Below are 14,414 nucleotides of genomic sequence, written 5' to 3'. Positions count from 1 at the left end.
TAACCACTTTATCATTTCTATTTAGCAAATACGTAAAATGTACATCCTAGATACGAAGGTACCATTACCAGAATTTCTGACATTCCTGATCAAAAGCTTCAATCTGTTTTTTTAACCAATGTATTTTGTGACTGGTTTTGAAAAACGACTTTTGTTATTTCGACTGAGTAAGTCTGAGTAAGCTGCCAAGTCATGTCCAAACACTAATACTATTGATATGGCTTTTCCTCATCATCCATTTGTCTTTTACCTCGTTAATGGATGTGTAATGGTGTAGTAGAAAGTGTAGGCAATTTTGCTCTGTGGCTAACGAAAAATAATAATTGAGTAGTTTTTGTTATTTAAACTATGGTGAATGTTCATTGAGTTCATGTTGTAGGTCAAGTACTTCTTTAACTTGTGTATTGCAAGCCAATAATAAAACCAAAGCTTATAGGCTGAACTTAAAGGCTTATTCTCTGATGCCTTTTTGTCGAGTGAAAATTCAAGACGTCCAAATTTATACATTTTCATTTTTATTGATAAATTATCATTTTTAAAAAGACCCAAGATCCATTTTCCTTTAGTCTCACTACACTTTTCCAAATACTAGATTTGAACTATGTACAAAGCAGTTTTATCATTTCATCACATTCAAAACAAGGTTAGCAGTTTGTGCCCAATGGTTGACATCAAAAGACAAGATGCTGTTATTAGCTTATAGCAATGTTACTGATGTTAGCAAAGTTGTCTAGCGCAGAGGTCACTGGAGGTTATTGACGAGCAAAGGGGACTAAACATCCTACAACTCACAGAATACCAAGCTACTTCTGTCAGAGTGAAGTAACGGCACAACTGCAACATAAAATACCATGTCATCATGTAAATATCATGCAAATATAAACCGTCATTATACTTTGGAGTGAGCAGTACGTCTGTCAACATAAAGAGGCTATTGCTGTAAGGTTGAAAGCTGCATGGCACAATGAAAAATAAATACATTATTGGCAATTTGCTGTGGACAAATTGGCACACTGAGCCTTATGGGGCATTTTCATTTAAAATCTCAAAGGTTAAAATCATTTAGTTGAATGTGTCAATGTGCACAGGCAGGTTAATGGTTAGAGTACATGACGCAGATGCCGAGGTCTACAACTGGAGTCAAACTAGCAGCAAAACAACACTTAAATTGCATATAATCAAAGTGCAATGGGTTTTTATTTTCTTTCTGTAATTTGGTCTGGGTAGTTTTGAAAATGCTTCTTAAAAACTGGGTCAGACTGTTGAGAAAACATGGCAGAGACCAACTCCAAAGTCTGCTAAACTATCCAGACCGACCTGATTCAAGCATTCCTCAAAAAAAAAAAAAAAAAACTAAATCACAGTTATTAGAAGGTACTTGGATGAAAGCAGGGTATTTATGATCTGTCTGGGCGCGCAGATCAACATACAATAAGTTTGTTCAGTGATGCTTAAAGACTGACATCCAGCGTTTGAGTTCTTTCATACAATCTGACAATGTGGGGCAGAAAAACTCCGGTCTGTGTTGAAGCAGAGGGCTGGGGTGCATTAGGCGAAGCTGTTCTCGGGGTAACTGACTTTGATGGCGCCCCAGTAACACGCTCGTATCAGGCAGATGAGCCCCAGCAGGTAAGCAAAGGCCCAGGACACGTAAGTGGCATTGTATCGGCTGGCAAAGTCCCGAGTGCCCACCTGGAGATGCAGACAATTAAACATTTTACATTTGTTTCATTTTAGAAATTAAGATTGATTCATAAACATTTTTTTCCCTTATTTTTTTGTGTTTTCTTCCAATGTCAGTCAGTTAGTTCACCTTCTTGCAGACTGGGTTTGAAAGCTACGCAAAGATTTCACAAGCTTATGACCCCTAGTGGCTGGTTTTATAAATAACTTTACTACAGTTGTACAGATTTATTAGCCTGGCCAGCCATCCACACCTGCTTTTGTAGCTGTTCAAAAGCAGGACACGTCTTTGTGAAGAATAGGAGAAGCGTGTACTCAGGCCGGCCAGGCTACAGATTTATTCCCCAATAGCTACAGTCTGGTGGTTTTACTATTTTGTGCTGCCACATTCAATTCAAACAAAAATCAAGCAAAGAACTGCCATACTTACAGTTAAACCCACACCGATGAAAATGCAGATCATTCCTATTGTAATGTAGGCACAGCAGCGCCTCCTCGGGAGTGCACTACCAACAGACGATCTGGAAAAACATTTAAGAATATGTTTATGTTGAAGAACTCCTGATTACAATTTAATATGTCATAAACAATGGGCAAGGAAAGCCCTTTTCTTTGGTCCTCATGGCGGGGAGCTGACATAAGAATATCGTGAAAAAGTGCATTTACTTCTGTTATTCAACTTAAACTGTGAAACTAATTATGATATAGACTCATTACATGCAAAGTGAGATATGTATAGCCTTTATTTGTTATCATTTTGATTATTATGGCTCACAGCTTGTAAAAACCCCAAATTAAAAATGTACGCCACAATCATCAAAATGTCACTTTGCATGTAATGAGTCTATATCATATATTAGTTTCACATTTTAAGTTGAACAACAGGTAAATGCACTTTTTCATGATTTTCTAGTTATATGACGAGCACCTGCAATACCACCCCCTGATGGCCAGGGCGGCTCTCTGGAAATAGGGTTCTAATGTAGCTTTGGACCTCATTTAAACTTCTTAAAAGCCTGGCTCCAAGGACTTTTATTTGTTCTAAAAATCGCTATGACCCATGTGACAACTCTGGGCTATGTGTCATATTTTTTAACCATGCTGGTTTTTGTATACAAGAAATAAAAAGTGGAAGCCGAAGTTTATGATTGACAGGCTGTGGAACTCTGTGGAGGCTCGTAGCCATTTTGCCCTTTAAGGAACAGGCTTTGTAGGAGGAGATTGAGCAGCCATGTTCATGTGACAGACCACTCGGGATCATTACTATGAATGGGGCTGAATGGCACCCGCCGATCTCTATTATGTAGATTTATGGTCATAACCAAATCAAAGCCCACAAATGGAAATTGCTAACAGTCCTTGCATTACACTTGATTCAGATTATTTCAAAACCTATGGACCCTTGAGCCTTGGTATTTTTAATGTTTTACTACCTAAAGTTTAGATAAAAAGAGAAGAACAAAGAATGAAGCAGCATAAATTAATCTTAAACATTAACTGAAGAAATGCTGTTCAGTGGAGACAATTTTAGAGCTAAAATTACTAAAAACGAGCCAAGCTGACTTTAAAATCACAGAGGAGCACCGACACCTTTTTGAGGATTTGATACGGACTATGATGGATTCCTCAAACATACATGAATGATGCAAAACTCAATAACAAGTATGTTTTATTTACATTATAACATGGTCAAAGGCTAATAAGAATCACCTCACACATGCTTTCATCATGGGTGAGTCACATGGTACTGCTCCATTCAAACACACGCTAAAATCAAGCCTGAAGCAGCAGCGGGCATCACATCTCCCTTTACTTCACTGTTTCCCTGCACTGCGCTCACATGCCTCTCATGTGACGGGACTCAGGCATTCTTCAGAAATCGCCTCTTAGGGGTCCGCCATCACCTGACCGCCTCCCTTCTACTACTCTGCATTGTGTCATGGATGGACTATAATTTTGTTCAGCTACTACTGCGTGTGTCTGTAGTGTTACTTTACAAACAATGAAAATAGCCAAGCAAATCTACGTTTAATACGGACAATCCAGGAATATCCAAGGAAGTTCTGAACAGTACATGATACAACATCTGGTACAAAGAGAGGCACTGTTGTAAGGGAATGGTTCTATCTATACCCATGTGACATTAACAGCCATGTCAATAGAGATATGTGTAATCCCCCTGGCATTTCGCATTAGCATCTATGTCAAGACATGAGTCTCATCATTTGGACAAGATGCCACTTATGTTTAGTGAAAAGATGCTCTGTATAAACCTATGTAGGCCTCTGCAGACATGATCTGGAACACTTCTATTGTCTAAACTCTGCTAAAGTCCTTTCCCACCGCTTGGTTTGAGGCAAATCGCTAAGTCCAGTCACACGTCGAGATTAGCCCATTTCCAGTAAGTCCAGACCACTAAGGCTTCAGCCATGAAAATGCCTTAAAACTACTCCAGCTACAAATGCACACAAAGCTGGTCTGTGCAGTACTTTTATAACACACTGCCTCAGTCCAGGCCCAAAACCCTCATATTGTGCTCCTCTTATCATCTACAAATAACAGTAATTATTGTACATGCATTTATTTTCCATGGTACTCACATTTTTTTGCAGTGTGGACACTTGGCTAATGTGTTAAACCGAAGCTCCATCCACTGCGAGGGAACAGACAAAACATCATCATCAGTTTAATCACGGAAACGCGAAACACAGCAATAAACTCACACACTACAACCAATTATCAAGAAAGACCTAGAACTAAGGCTGCACAATACATGGCAAAATGATTGTTATTGCAATATTAAGTGACACAATGCGAGACGCCACAACCTGTCACAACATCACAGACGTCTGCAATTAGACAAAGATCTAAGGTTTCTTTGCGCTAACACAACCGTCGACTAAAATAAGATTAAATTTCAAAAAGACTAAAATCATCCAAACTTCCATTGACAGTTTGAAAGATCCTCATATTAGGGCTGAAAGATATATCGTTATCGTATCGATATCGAGATATTAACATTCAAAATATTAAAATCGAAAAGGCAAGATATAAACGATATAGATTTTCATCAATAAAACTGCACTCTTTTGTATTAGGATTTAATTTTTCTGAAAAATGCTTAGTTTTCACCTAACCCATAGTTATATTGTATCGTATCGATATTGAAGATAACAGGCATGAATATGGAGATATTAAATTTTGTCCATATCGTTCAGCCCTACCTCATATCATTTAAATTCTCTGCCAAAGGATACCTTGATTTAATATAATTATAATAAATATTATAAATGCAAAGTTATGGAAGATTTTTTGTATCATCAGAATGTGAATTTTAAATGTCTGTGAATTTTCTGCATTTATTTTTTTTTACACTGAAATTTTTTATTCTCGCATTTCAGACACTGAATATTCAACATATAATTCAAAGTGTTTCAAATTCACAATGAAAAATTCATATTGAAAACATACACTGTATTGTTTTTAAATATTTCAAAATCAACAGTCTAAACTCAATATGTTAAAAAATAATATCGTGAATATTTAAAAGGTGAATTTTTCATTTTCAATTAAAAAACCCTTCAGAAATGAGCAGTGAAAATTCAGTGAGTGGAAAAAAAATCAATTTTCAATCAAAATTTCAATGCTAAAAAGATTAAAAGCATACATTTCTCAGACAGAGAGACAAAAAAATCTTCCATACAAAGTTGTTGAAATGTACATGCAATTTTAGTCGACTAAAACTAGACACTTAGACACATCTAGAGTTAATTTGTAGCGTACTGTGTTGAAAATACAGTGTATTGCTATAGTATCGTCATCACAATATTGCCGGTTTCCATGCTACTGTTAGATCAAATTGTCATTACTTGGAAAGCCCTGTGAGGCAACTGTAGTGATATTGGGCTTTACAAAAACAAATTGATGATTAAAAATGAATCAAGACAGTTTTCTCATATTGTGCAGCCCTACCTAGAACTTATCTGAAGTTTTCATTGACTAATCATACCAAAATCACAAATGAATTGTGTTAGTTTCACCAAAAGCATTGTTAATAAGCTTGTGTTATGATAACCCAAATCACAGTAGCTGGCTCTTGTACACATCCGACATGTTTAAACACTTGCAAAACACAAATGTACAAGGTTTTAGTCAGATGTGCACAAAATGGATGTCATCACCAATGAAAAAAGAAAAACACTATGTAAATGTTAGACTGAGGTTAATATCTCCAACACTGTGAACCTGTTGCTGTGCTGCTGGGGGAGAGCCATCGCTGGACAGGCCAGACATTGGCTGAGATGACTTGGCATCCTCACTGCCCTACAGACGCACCAAGTGACAATGTGCACATGTTAATAGAGGTAATTCAGCTCAACGACTTCACCCGAGATATTACCGATTCATCTCAATAGTAAGAGTTGTTTTTATGATGAATATAACCCTGGTCTCCTTTGGAAAATACAGGACACACCCTCTATTCAAATAAGGGGTGCCCGGCAAATATGAAAATTATGTTTTTTAGATTAGTGGTTCTTAACAGCTTTGAGACTTTTCTTAAAAAGTTTATCATGACAAGCCGCGACCCAAATAAATATAGTAATTTCAGTTTCCTTATAGACCAGGGGTAGGCAACGTCAGGCCCGGGGGCCAAATTCGGCCCTCCAGCATAAAACCTTTGGTCCCCAAGAGAATTTTGAAGAAACATTTATTCATAAATCAGAGACCAAATATGTGAAAAGGACTCTATAATGTGGAAAATACTGTCAATATTTTCACATTTCCCAGCAAAACACCTGATTAGGTCATGTATTGTGTGCAAAACGTATATTTGTAGAAAAAAAGGTGCTTTACTTTGGGCTTTGGTGTTTTGGCATTGAAAAAAAATCGGCCCTCCATGACACAAACTTGCCTACCCCTGTTGATTCAAAGCATTGATCCTAAAGGTGAGTTTCCAAAACAATCAAAGCAATTCATCTTTTAGGCAAAGTCTTCCGACTCACCAGTTGAGAACCACCTTTTTATACAGATACAAATAAATAAATTTGTAAATATCTAAGCTTTCTACAGTGACGTCTTCTTTGAGGGTATTGGGCGGGTAAGAGCAGTTCCCATGCCCTGCTTTACCACCTGTTAGTGTGGCTTTAAACCGCTTTAAAAGAAAATCCATAAACAAACACACATAATTGTCATTGATCTATGATATGCTTGATGACATTTTCAGATGTAGTTTGTGCGTTTACTTTGGCAAGCCATGAGATCTAAAAATATCGTGATAATGATTTAGACAATCTCTGCCCACAGTTGTCGTCGAGTTTGCACAGTACAAAAACTACAGCACAGCAACAACCTTGGTGAGAGCGTGCAGATCGAGTGTCTCAGTGCCATTACGTACTAGAAAAGTGTTCCCACAGTGGCCACAGACCACTCTCATCCCCTCCGGCTGGATGGGCAGCGCTGGCTGAGCGGGCTGCTCCTCTGGGATCACCATGACTGGGCTAAGATTTATAATGCGTCTACTGTGAAAGCAAAGCAAGAGAAGCAGAGTCAGAGCAAAGTTACAGAGAACATTTATCAAAAAGAACTTATGTTTTCATATTTTGTCAGGTTTAACATTAGCCTGATTAAACCTCTCAGTTTGGGTAAAGTAACGGTAACAAGTAAAACAAAATTATGTCGATCAGAAGGTCCTGAACTCATGCAGAAACCCAATACAAAGGCAGATCATGCAAACTTTACACAGAAAGGTCTCCACTTTCACAAACTGATCAAATATGCTTGTTTTTTGTTTCAACTGCTTTTTCTTTTCTCGCTCACTTTTAATACGACCTACCAGTTCGGTCGAGGACATCCTATCCTCCTCGACGTGTCTTTACAGATGAGCAGACAGTTACAGGGACACCGCACATACTTTTTACCAGTTGGGGGATTCTTGATAGGCTGCAAGGAAATAATCAGAATGCCATGTTATTTTATATACTGCTACAAACTAATAGCGCCTCCTTTGCCTCTGTGTTTCATGGAGGTTAGTGTTCCGAAAAATCAATTCCTTTGCCTTTCAATCATGAAATATATATAAGTTCAACAGTCCGCCTCATCAGCCTCTTACGTCTGTCGACTGATGCAGGGCATTAATGAGCCCCGTGTCTGCAGGAACAATACAGGGCGATCTCTACCCCGAGAAGGCACAAAAGCTTAGTTAATCGTTTGCACATTATCAAGATGGGGAAAATGGTTAAATTCCAGAGGTGCAAACTGACATTATGCCCTTGAGCCTGACATGTCATCCCACTTGCCTGTCCGAAAGTGTTAGCGTGATGGTTGCGCATTGCTTATCAACGAGGGCTCAGGTTTGCAGACAAATCTCAATTGTACAATAATGTATTGTGCCTCTCGAGGTCCTCCTTGAAAGGAATTAATATGGAATGAATATATGCTGAGGGGCCAGATTTGGACACTGGACCTCACGTTGCCGAGCCCTGATATAGTCATAATTATTATACCGAGGAACTTAAAGCAGAACTAAGTAGCTCATGCCCCAAGAGGCCATTAGCGCCACTGCAGGTGTCGTAGCATGTTGTTGTTGTTTTTTTACTCATTAATTGTCCGTGAGAGTAAATACTATGCTGACAGAAAAGACAAAGGGAGAGAGGGATATATATTGTGCCACAACCAATTACTCAATGGAGATAATTTTTTTCACTCCAACTTGGCTGTATTATAAATACAGTTTAAGTGGCGCTAGCCCGTAGTTAGCTTTGCCAGTTAGCCTGCTAGCTTCTTCGTCATGATTCCATTAGTGTGTATTGGGCCTCCAGGTCGGAGAAGGGAAAGTTGCAAGCATGGCTTTCCGGCCAGAGACACAAGGGGGAGATGAAAGACCCGCCAATCATCAATTAACACTTGTATTACCCCGAGACGGACAGCAAAAAGGAATTATTAAGGTAAACAAGTTACTTAGTACTGCTTTAAAAGGCAAACAATGTAACATTTTGGACTATACTGTTGCAATCAGTACAAAATATGCTCCTAATGACCAGCTCAACACATAATATGCTATTACTGCAGTGGGTAATCAAAGAATGGATTTGGAGAACTTAACCTATTAAAATCTAAAATTGTGCAGACTTTTGTCGACATCTCCATGGAAACGGGCTGGAGACTCACTTGTGGTAAAGTTACAGTCATGTGTTAGGAGAGCTGAGCCGCTCACAGCAAAGGCTCATATTTGGTATTTTTCAATGATGAAAATATTCATTTCTATCTATTGGGTAAAACAACTTTAACTAAACAACGCAAATTCAAATAGTCTAGTTTTACATCTAATTTTTGCAGAATGAATGAATGAATGGTGACCTTTAACTGTCGAACCTGAAACTACCACTACACACTATCAGACGCATGATCCCGTCAGCAGCTCACCGTGGCCTCGTTGCAGACGGTGCACTTGACGACGTGCTGGTGCAGTTTCCCGTCCAGGTTGATGAGCGACTGACACACACGACAATTAATTACTGGCACTCCGCCGGCGTCTGGGCTGGCGATGGCTGTGTAGGGAGGAGGTAGTTCGGCTTCAGAAGAAAAAGAACATAAATATCCATTAGTATCACCAGCATAACGTGAGCTCTGAAATAATTTGTCATTGCACGTGTGAACAAAGAACAGGCTAAAAAACTTTGTACAACTCTGATTAGAAAGGCAAATATACATATAGTAAAATGTTTTCCAATTGTAAAATGTACTTTATTATACAAGTTACTGCTCTTTGCTTTTTTAAATATAGATACAAGTCAAAGTTTAATTAGAGATATTTGTTGCTATTAATGTACTAATACTGCAGTAAATTCCTATCAGTTTAAAGCATTGCAGAGATAAGTAGCCAAACAGTAGCGCAATGTTATTCATATAAAGTTGCTTTGTTGACCAAGCAGTAGGTACAGTCATTTACTCCCTTTCAAAGTCACATAAGCCTTTGCTTTTAAATCCTGTCCAAAGCTGTTCACGGTATTCAGATTAACTTTTTCATGCGTGTGGAAGTGCAGGAGGAACAATGAGGCTTTGGGACACAAAACGGTATCATCCTTTCACTGTCAGGTTCCAACATAAAAGCCTGTACATCCGCCGGGATAATTATTTCTACATTATTTAATTTGGTCAATGTTGTGAAATAAACTGTGAACTCAACACGTCAAGGGACACATTAGTAAATCTGTCTTTCAGTGCACCAGATTAATGATTTATATATGTCTACAACTATATATGTCTGTACTTGGAATAAACAAGAAAACAAATACAAAGCTATCTAAAACTAAAACCACTTAACCAAACAAAAACTACTTTCAATTCAAATTTGCTGAATCCTAAACAAACTCTGATCAAAGAAGGACAAAACAGGTCCATATAGCCATCTCTAAAAACATTAAGGTTCTTTTTTAATGCTTTTTAAAATATTAATTAGAATTTTATTTTACTGAAGCAGCAATTTTAATGAAGAAATATTAGGCATTTCCCATTGACTTTAACATGGTTGGCATACGAGCGATCGCTGTTATTGTTTACTTCCGCAATTTTCACCGGATGTTTGGTAGGCAGCTGATGCATACAGGTCTCTAACTCGGTTTTATAAAATGACAGATCTGTTACAGCGCAAGAGAAGCAATGCCCTGTTTATGGACATTGTTTTTGCTGATTAAAGGATTTTAATAAAATGTTTATCAAATATGAAAATGTAAAATGCCTACCACGGCCAACGGATGTGACGACATTGCGATCGCTCGTATTGCAACAGTTTAAAATGGTACATTCACTTGTTGTTGTCACTTCCTGTCGGTGTCCAATAAGGAAGTGAAGCTATAAACATCACAAAAATAGCCAAACGAAAGAAAGCCGGGTAAAATCTTTAGCAAAATCTTAAATATAATCGTGTTAGCCATGTTTCAGCAAAAGCTGTGTCTAATGTGTCATATGCCCTTTAATGGAAACCTGAACAACAAGGGACCTACACAATTGTACTAGACTAATATAGCTTAATATCGCCTTGATCACTTCCACCCATTATGATCATACTGCGATTTACTGGCGACACAAAGCCTCAGAAGCCTTCCATGAATTCACTTCCAGGTCATGAGTGGAGGCGAGGTAACTGCAGCAGTCTGAGTAATCCAGCAGTAGCTCTTGCTAATTAGTCTACATATTTCTGCTAATCCTTTTCACAATCATATCTTATAAATCGAGCCCGTGGTGAAATAAGAACTTATTCAAATTAACCAAAATAAAAAAACTTTTGTGTGAATTTATAAACTGATCAAAGGTAGCAGGACCAGTGGTGTTGTGGCTGTATGGACAGGAGGGATACTACATTTACACTCTGTCAAGCTGTGAAAAAAGTGGCTTCACCTATTTTTCATAATGAGTCATCTCTCTTACATCTTGCTGCAAAAACAATACCAGAAACGGTATGGGCAAATCACGGCTATTCCCAAAAAATCTCAAGTTCCCTGGTTCTCCTCTGTGAGTTGCCGTAATGCAGGGGGGGGAACTGTATTCAGCTGCTATATGATGCTGGCAGCGTGCCCTTTGCTCCGAAGGTAAGATGAGAAGACACTACTCTGGGCAGACGGGGTTGTGCAAAGAGCCGCCACACCAGCACATCCGGCAGCACTCGAACCAGGCCAAGCAACAGACATATTTACAAACAGTATCCACGAAGACCGCAATGTGATACAAAATGATCATCGAAGCACTTGGAACTATATGCACAAAAATCAGTGCATAGGAAGAAAAAGGATGTGTGGACGGATTTGTGACGTCGACAAACTGGAGAAACTGGTACAGAAGGTTTTCGCAAAATCTTTTTCTTGTGATTTATAACTAGCTCCAGTGGAATTTTTTACCAACAATGATTATAGACACTTCACAGAAAAGTGTCCTAATAATAATGCACCTAGGGCTGGATAAAATAATCAAAGTTTTATTGAAATCACAATCTCTACTTTGGTCAAAAAAAGAAGCTGAGGTTTGTATAAAAGGTCTGTCGAAATTAAGGAATCAGCTGCATAGTTTTTAGTATGAAATAATAAAAGGAATCGTAAATTTAGATTGATCAATTAAAAAAAAAAATCTTGCCATATCGTCCAGCCCTTAAAGGGGCTATATGGAGTTTAAAAATGTTAAAATTATGTATTTTCCTCCCCCTACATGTACCAGCCTTGTCCTAATGTGTAGAATGAGCCCAGACCTGTTCACCACAACTGCCTCTAAAATCCTGCACTGTCACTCAAAAAGTTGTTACTTCGGGTCTGAAGTGCCGTCATGCACGAGCATAATATAGAAGGTGCAGTTACACGTATGACCTGAGGTGGCAGTAGTGAGTATAAAATGGCAAACTTGTATCCAGCCCCTTTAAAGCACCTACAGTAAGTTCAACTGAATCTTAAAAAAAATATATACATATGAACAAAATCAGTTCATTGACAACTTGAGCAAAACACTGAGCTTAAAGTTTGTTGCTTTTCACAGTTTTTTTTTTAACTTGTAGTATAGTGCACTCCATTTTAGCCCCTTCAGTACAGTCTTTGTCTTTGGTGACAGACTGTACGTGGGGTAAAAAGGGCCCAGAACAAGGATGTGGCAATTTGCCCCGTGAAAGATGTAAAATGTGCTTATGAACTCATCCCTGTCAGGAATATAAGAAAAGGATAGAGATGAGCTTTTACCGCAATTAATGATTTGAACCAAACTATTTCCCTTTCCCCTAACACTGGTGCTGCATGTGAGTAAGCCTAAGCAGTGGTCGATAATCTACAAACCATTAATCCATCAAAACACACTCATTGGAAAAAACTACAGCAGAACTTCAAAGAAATGTGCTGTGTTATTTGTACGTAGTGGCCTTTGCTTTAATGACTATCGACTGAACAAGTGGGGGATTTATTCAAAGTTCAATAATGAAATGGGTCTGTAGCATTTAAGTGGCTGTGCTATTAATCTGATGGCAACTGACCTACTTGCTCTACAATACAGGAATAAATAGGAGTGGTTACTAGACTTTAACAAGTTTAAACAAGCAGGAGAACTTTGAGTGACTAAAGTATCTCGAAAAGATGTGGCCTGAATCACATCTAAACCAGATTATGAGAATAAATAATGCTGTGTGATTAGTCATGCAGTATTTGTTCAGTAAATGTTGCATTTGGCAGAAAATCCATTCAAAAAAGCTGCCAAGGTTGTCGATCCCTGCAGCAAAACTATCGAAAGCAAGATACGACAATCCGAAGACGGGACTATTTTGAATAAATTGATCGATATTTCCATCAACCTTGTGCTCCTACATAGAAGTGTAGTTGTTGTCCACTTTGCAAATCCTAAATTGCCATTGATTTGTCTCTATTTGCTCGTTACCTTTCAAGAAACAGAGAGAGTGTAAACTAAACTGCAACACTCAGGACTTGTAGATCATCTAAAGCACTATTTTCCTCCTAAACAAGAGAAGTTCAGGTTTTGTTTTGTTTTTGGTGCATTTTCAACTGGTGAAACACTGAACCTAAATTATGACCAAAGTTTTTCATCCGGCGCAACCAGCTCCAACCAGTACAAGTCTGGAGCCCTGTCCAAATACACAGTGCTTTTAATATACTGTATTGAGGAAATCCAGTGCCAGGAGAATCAGTGAGAAGGCTGTGAAATGTAAACATCAGTGTGTAATGTTTGAAATGACAGCAGCAGTCAAAAACAAGTGTAGGCAAATAGTAAATCAAAGCGCCCTCCTCCACTTTCATCCTATATCCTGAAGGACAGGTCTCCATACAAAAAAAAAAACGCTTTGTGAACAGAATGATCATTGTCATTTACTCGCACATGGTTCAGTGTGTAGAGACAAACAAAATGAAGAGGCCATTATTCTGCACCATTAATATATAGGCTACGTGTTTGTTTATTGACGTGCGTGCTCATTAGATATATTGCACACAAAGGCATTTGATGAGGGAAAAATGATATTTCAGCAGTAAACCACAGCTCTCTGGAGCAGGGCCTCTCTTTATTAACCCACTGCTCCAGATTTCTGCACAAGCTCCACCTTTTTCTCAGCGGCTGATCGGACTCACGCCGATGCCATGTCTTGTCTGCTGTGTTGCAATTTATTTACGAACAAAACTGGACTAAAACCAATACGCCCCGTAATGATTCAGCACGCATCTGTTGTGGCAGTAATACCCCCTTCCCGAGCTACATGCGTCGTGTTTACCTCGGGGGCTGGAGTCCTGCAGATACGGAGGCGCAGTGGGGGTCACGTTCTCGGAGTTGGGGCCCGACAGTAGCGGAGAGCGCTCGTCCATGCCGTCGGAAGCCATGTCGACGAGCGCAAATGTCGGTCAGGATAGGCGCAGCAGCGGCCAGAGGCTGGTGGCTGTCGGTGCCGAGCTCCAGTCCAGCAGCACCGCTGACGTACAGCGCAGTGGGGTGGGCTTAAGCATGAGCACGCCCCTCAGTCCCCCCCCCCCTCGGTCCCTGGAATCAGTTTCCTCACAGGCCAATATTTGTGCTGCGTAATAGTGCGATTAAGCAGATTATAGTTTCATTTTTTAATATGGATAATATCCCAGTTAATTGGATCTAACTTGTTTTAATTTTTTAGGCCTACATTGTATGTGTATTTTAACTATGGGTCCCTGGGTCCCCCCCATAAGCGTTGCTCTTCTGGGGATTCCCCTTTTTATTTTTTTTACAAAACT

General features: G+C 39.0%; 1 protein-coding gene across 2 annotated transcripts; it reads right to left on the bottom strand.

The window, feature by feature from the left end:
• Window positions 1-525: 525 nt before the first annotated feature.
• Window positions 526-14,156, bottom strand: pip4p2 (phosphatidylinositol-4,5-bisphosphate 4-phosphatase 2). Of its 2 annotated transcripts, XM_079570510.1 has the most exons (8): window positions 13,928-14,156; window positions 9,106-9,254; window positions 7,517-7,623; window positions 7,079-7,202; window positions 5,929-6,006; window positions 4,284-4,336; window positions 2,114-2,204; window positions 526-1,692 (listed from the first exon to the last, which is right to left on the bottom strand). In XM_079570510.1, the coding sequence occupies exons 1-8, from the start codon at window positions 14,031-14,033 to the stop codon at window positions 1,549-1,551; spliced, it is 852 nt and encodes a 283-aa protein (XP_079426636.1). In that variant the 5' UTR covers window positions 14,034-14,156; the 3' UTR covers window positions 526-1,548. The 2 variants fall into 2 exon arrangements, with proteins under 2 accessions (XP_079426636.1, XP_079426637.1); XM_079570511.1 differs by lacking the exon at window positions 5,929-6,006 and having other exon boundaries at window positions 13,928-14,155.
• Between the last annotated feature and the right edge of the window lie 258 nt (window positions 14,157-14,414).

This window comes from Gobius niger (assembly GCF_951799975.1).
Source record: "Gobius niger genome assembly, chromosome: 14".
In the NCBI taxonomy this organism is placed as follows: Eukaryota; Metazoa; Chordata; class Actinopteri; order Gobiiformes; family Gobiidae; genus Gobius; species Gobius niger.
This window is presented reverse-complemented; position numbering and strand designations above follow the sequence as displayed.

Coding starts and splice junctions, on each gene's coding strand:
- pip4p2 (XM_079570510.1), bottom strand. CDS start 14,033: ATGGCTTCCGACGGCATGGACGAGCGCTCTCCGCTACTGTCGGGCCCC. Junction 2,205..4,283: donor TGTCCACACTGCAAAAAAAT/GTGAGTACCATG, acceptor ATGTTTTTCCAG/ATCGTCTGTTGGTAGTGCAC. Junction 1,693..2,113: donor TCATCGGTGTGGGTTTAACT/GTAAGTATGGCA, acceptor CTGCATCTCCAG/GTGGGCACTCGGGACTTTGC.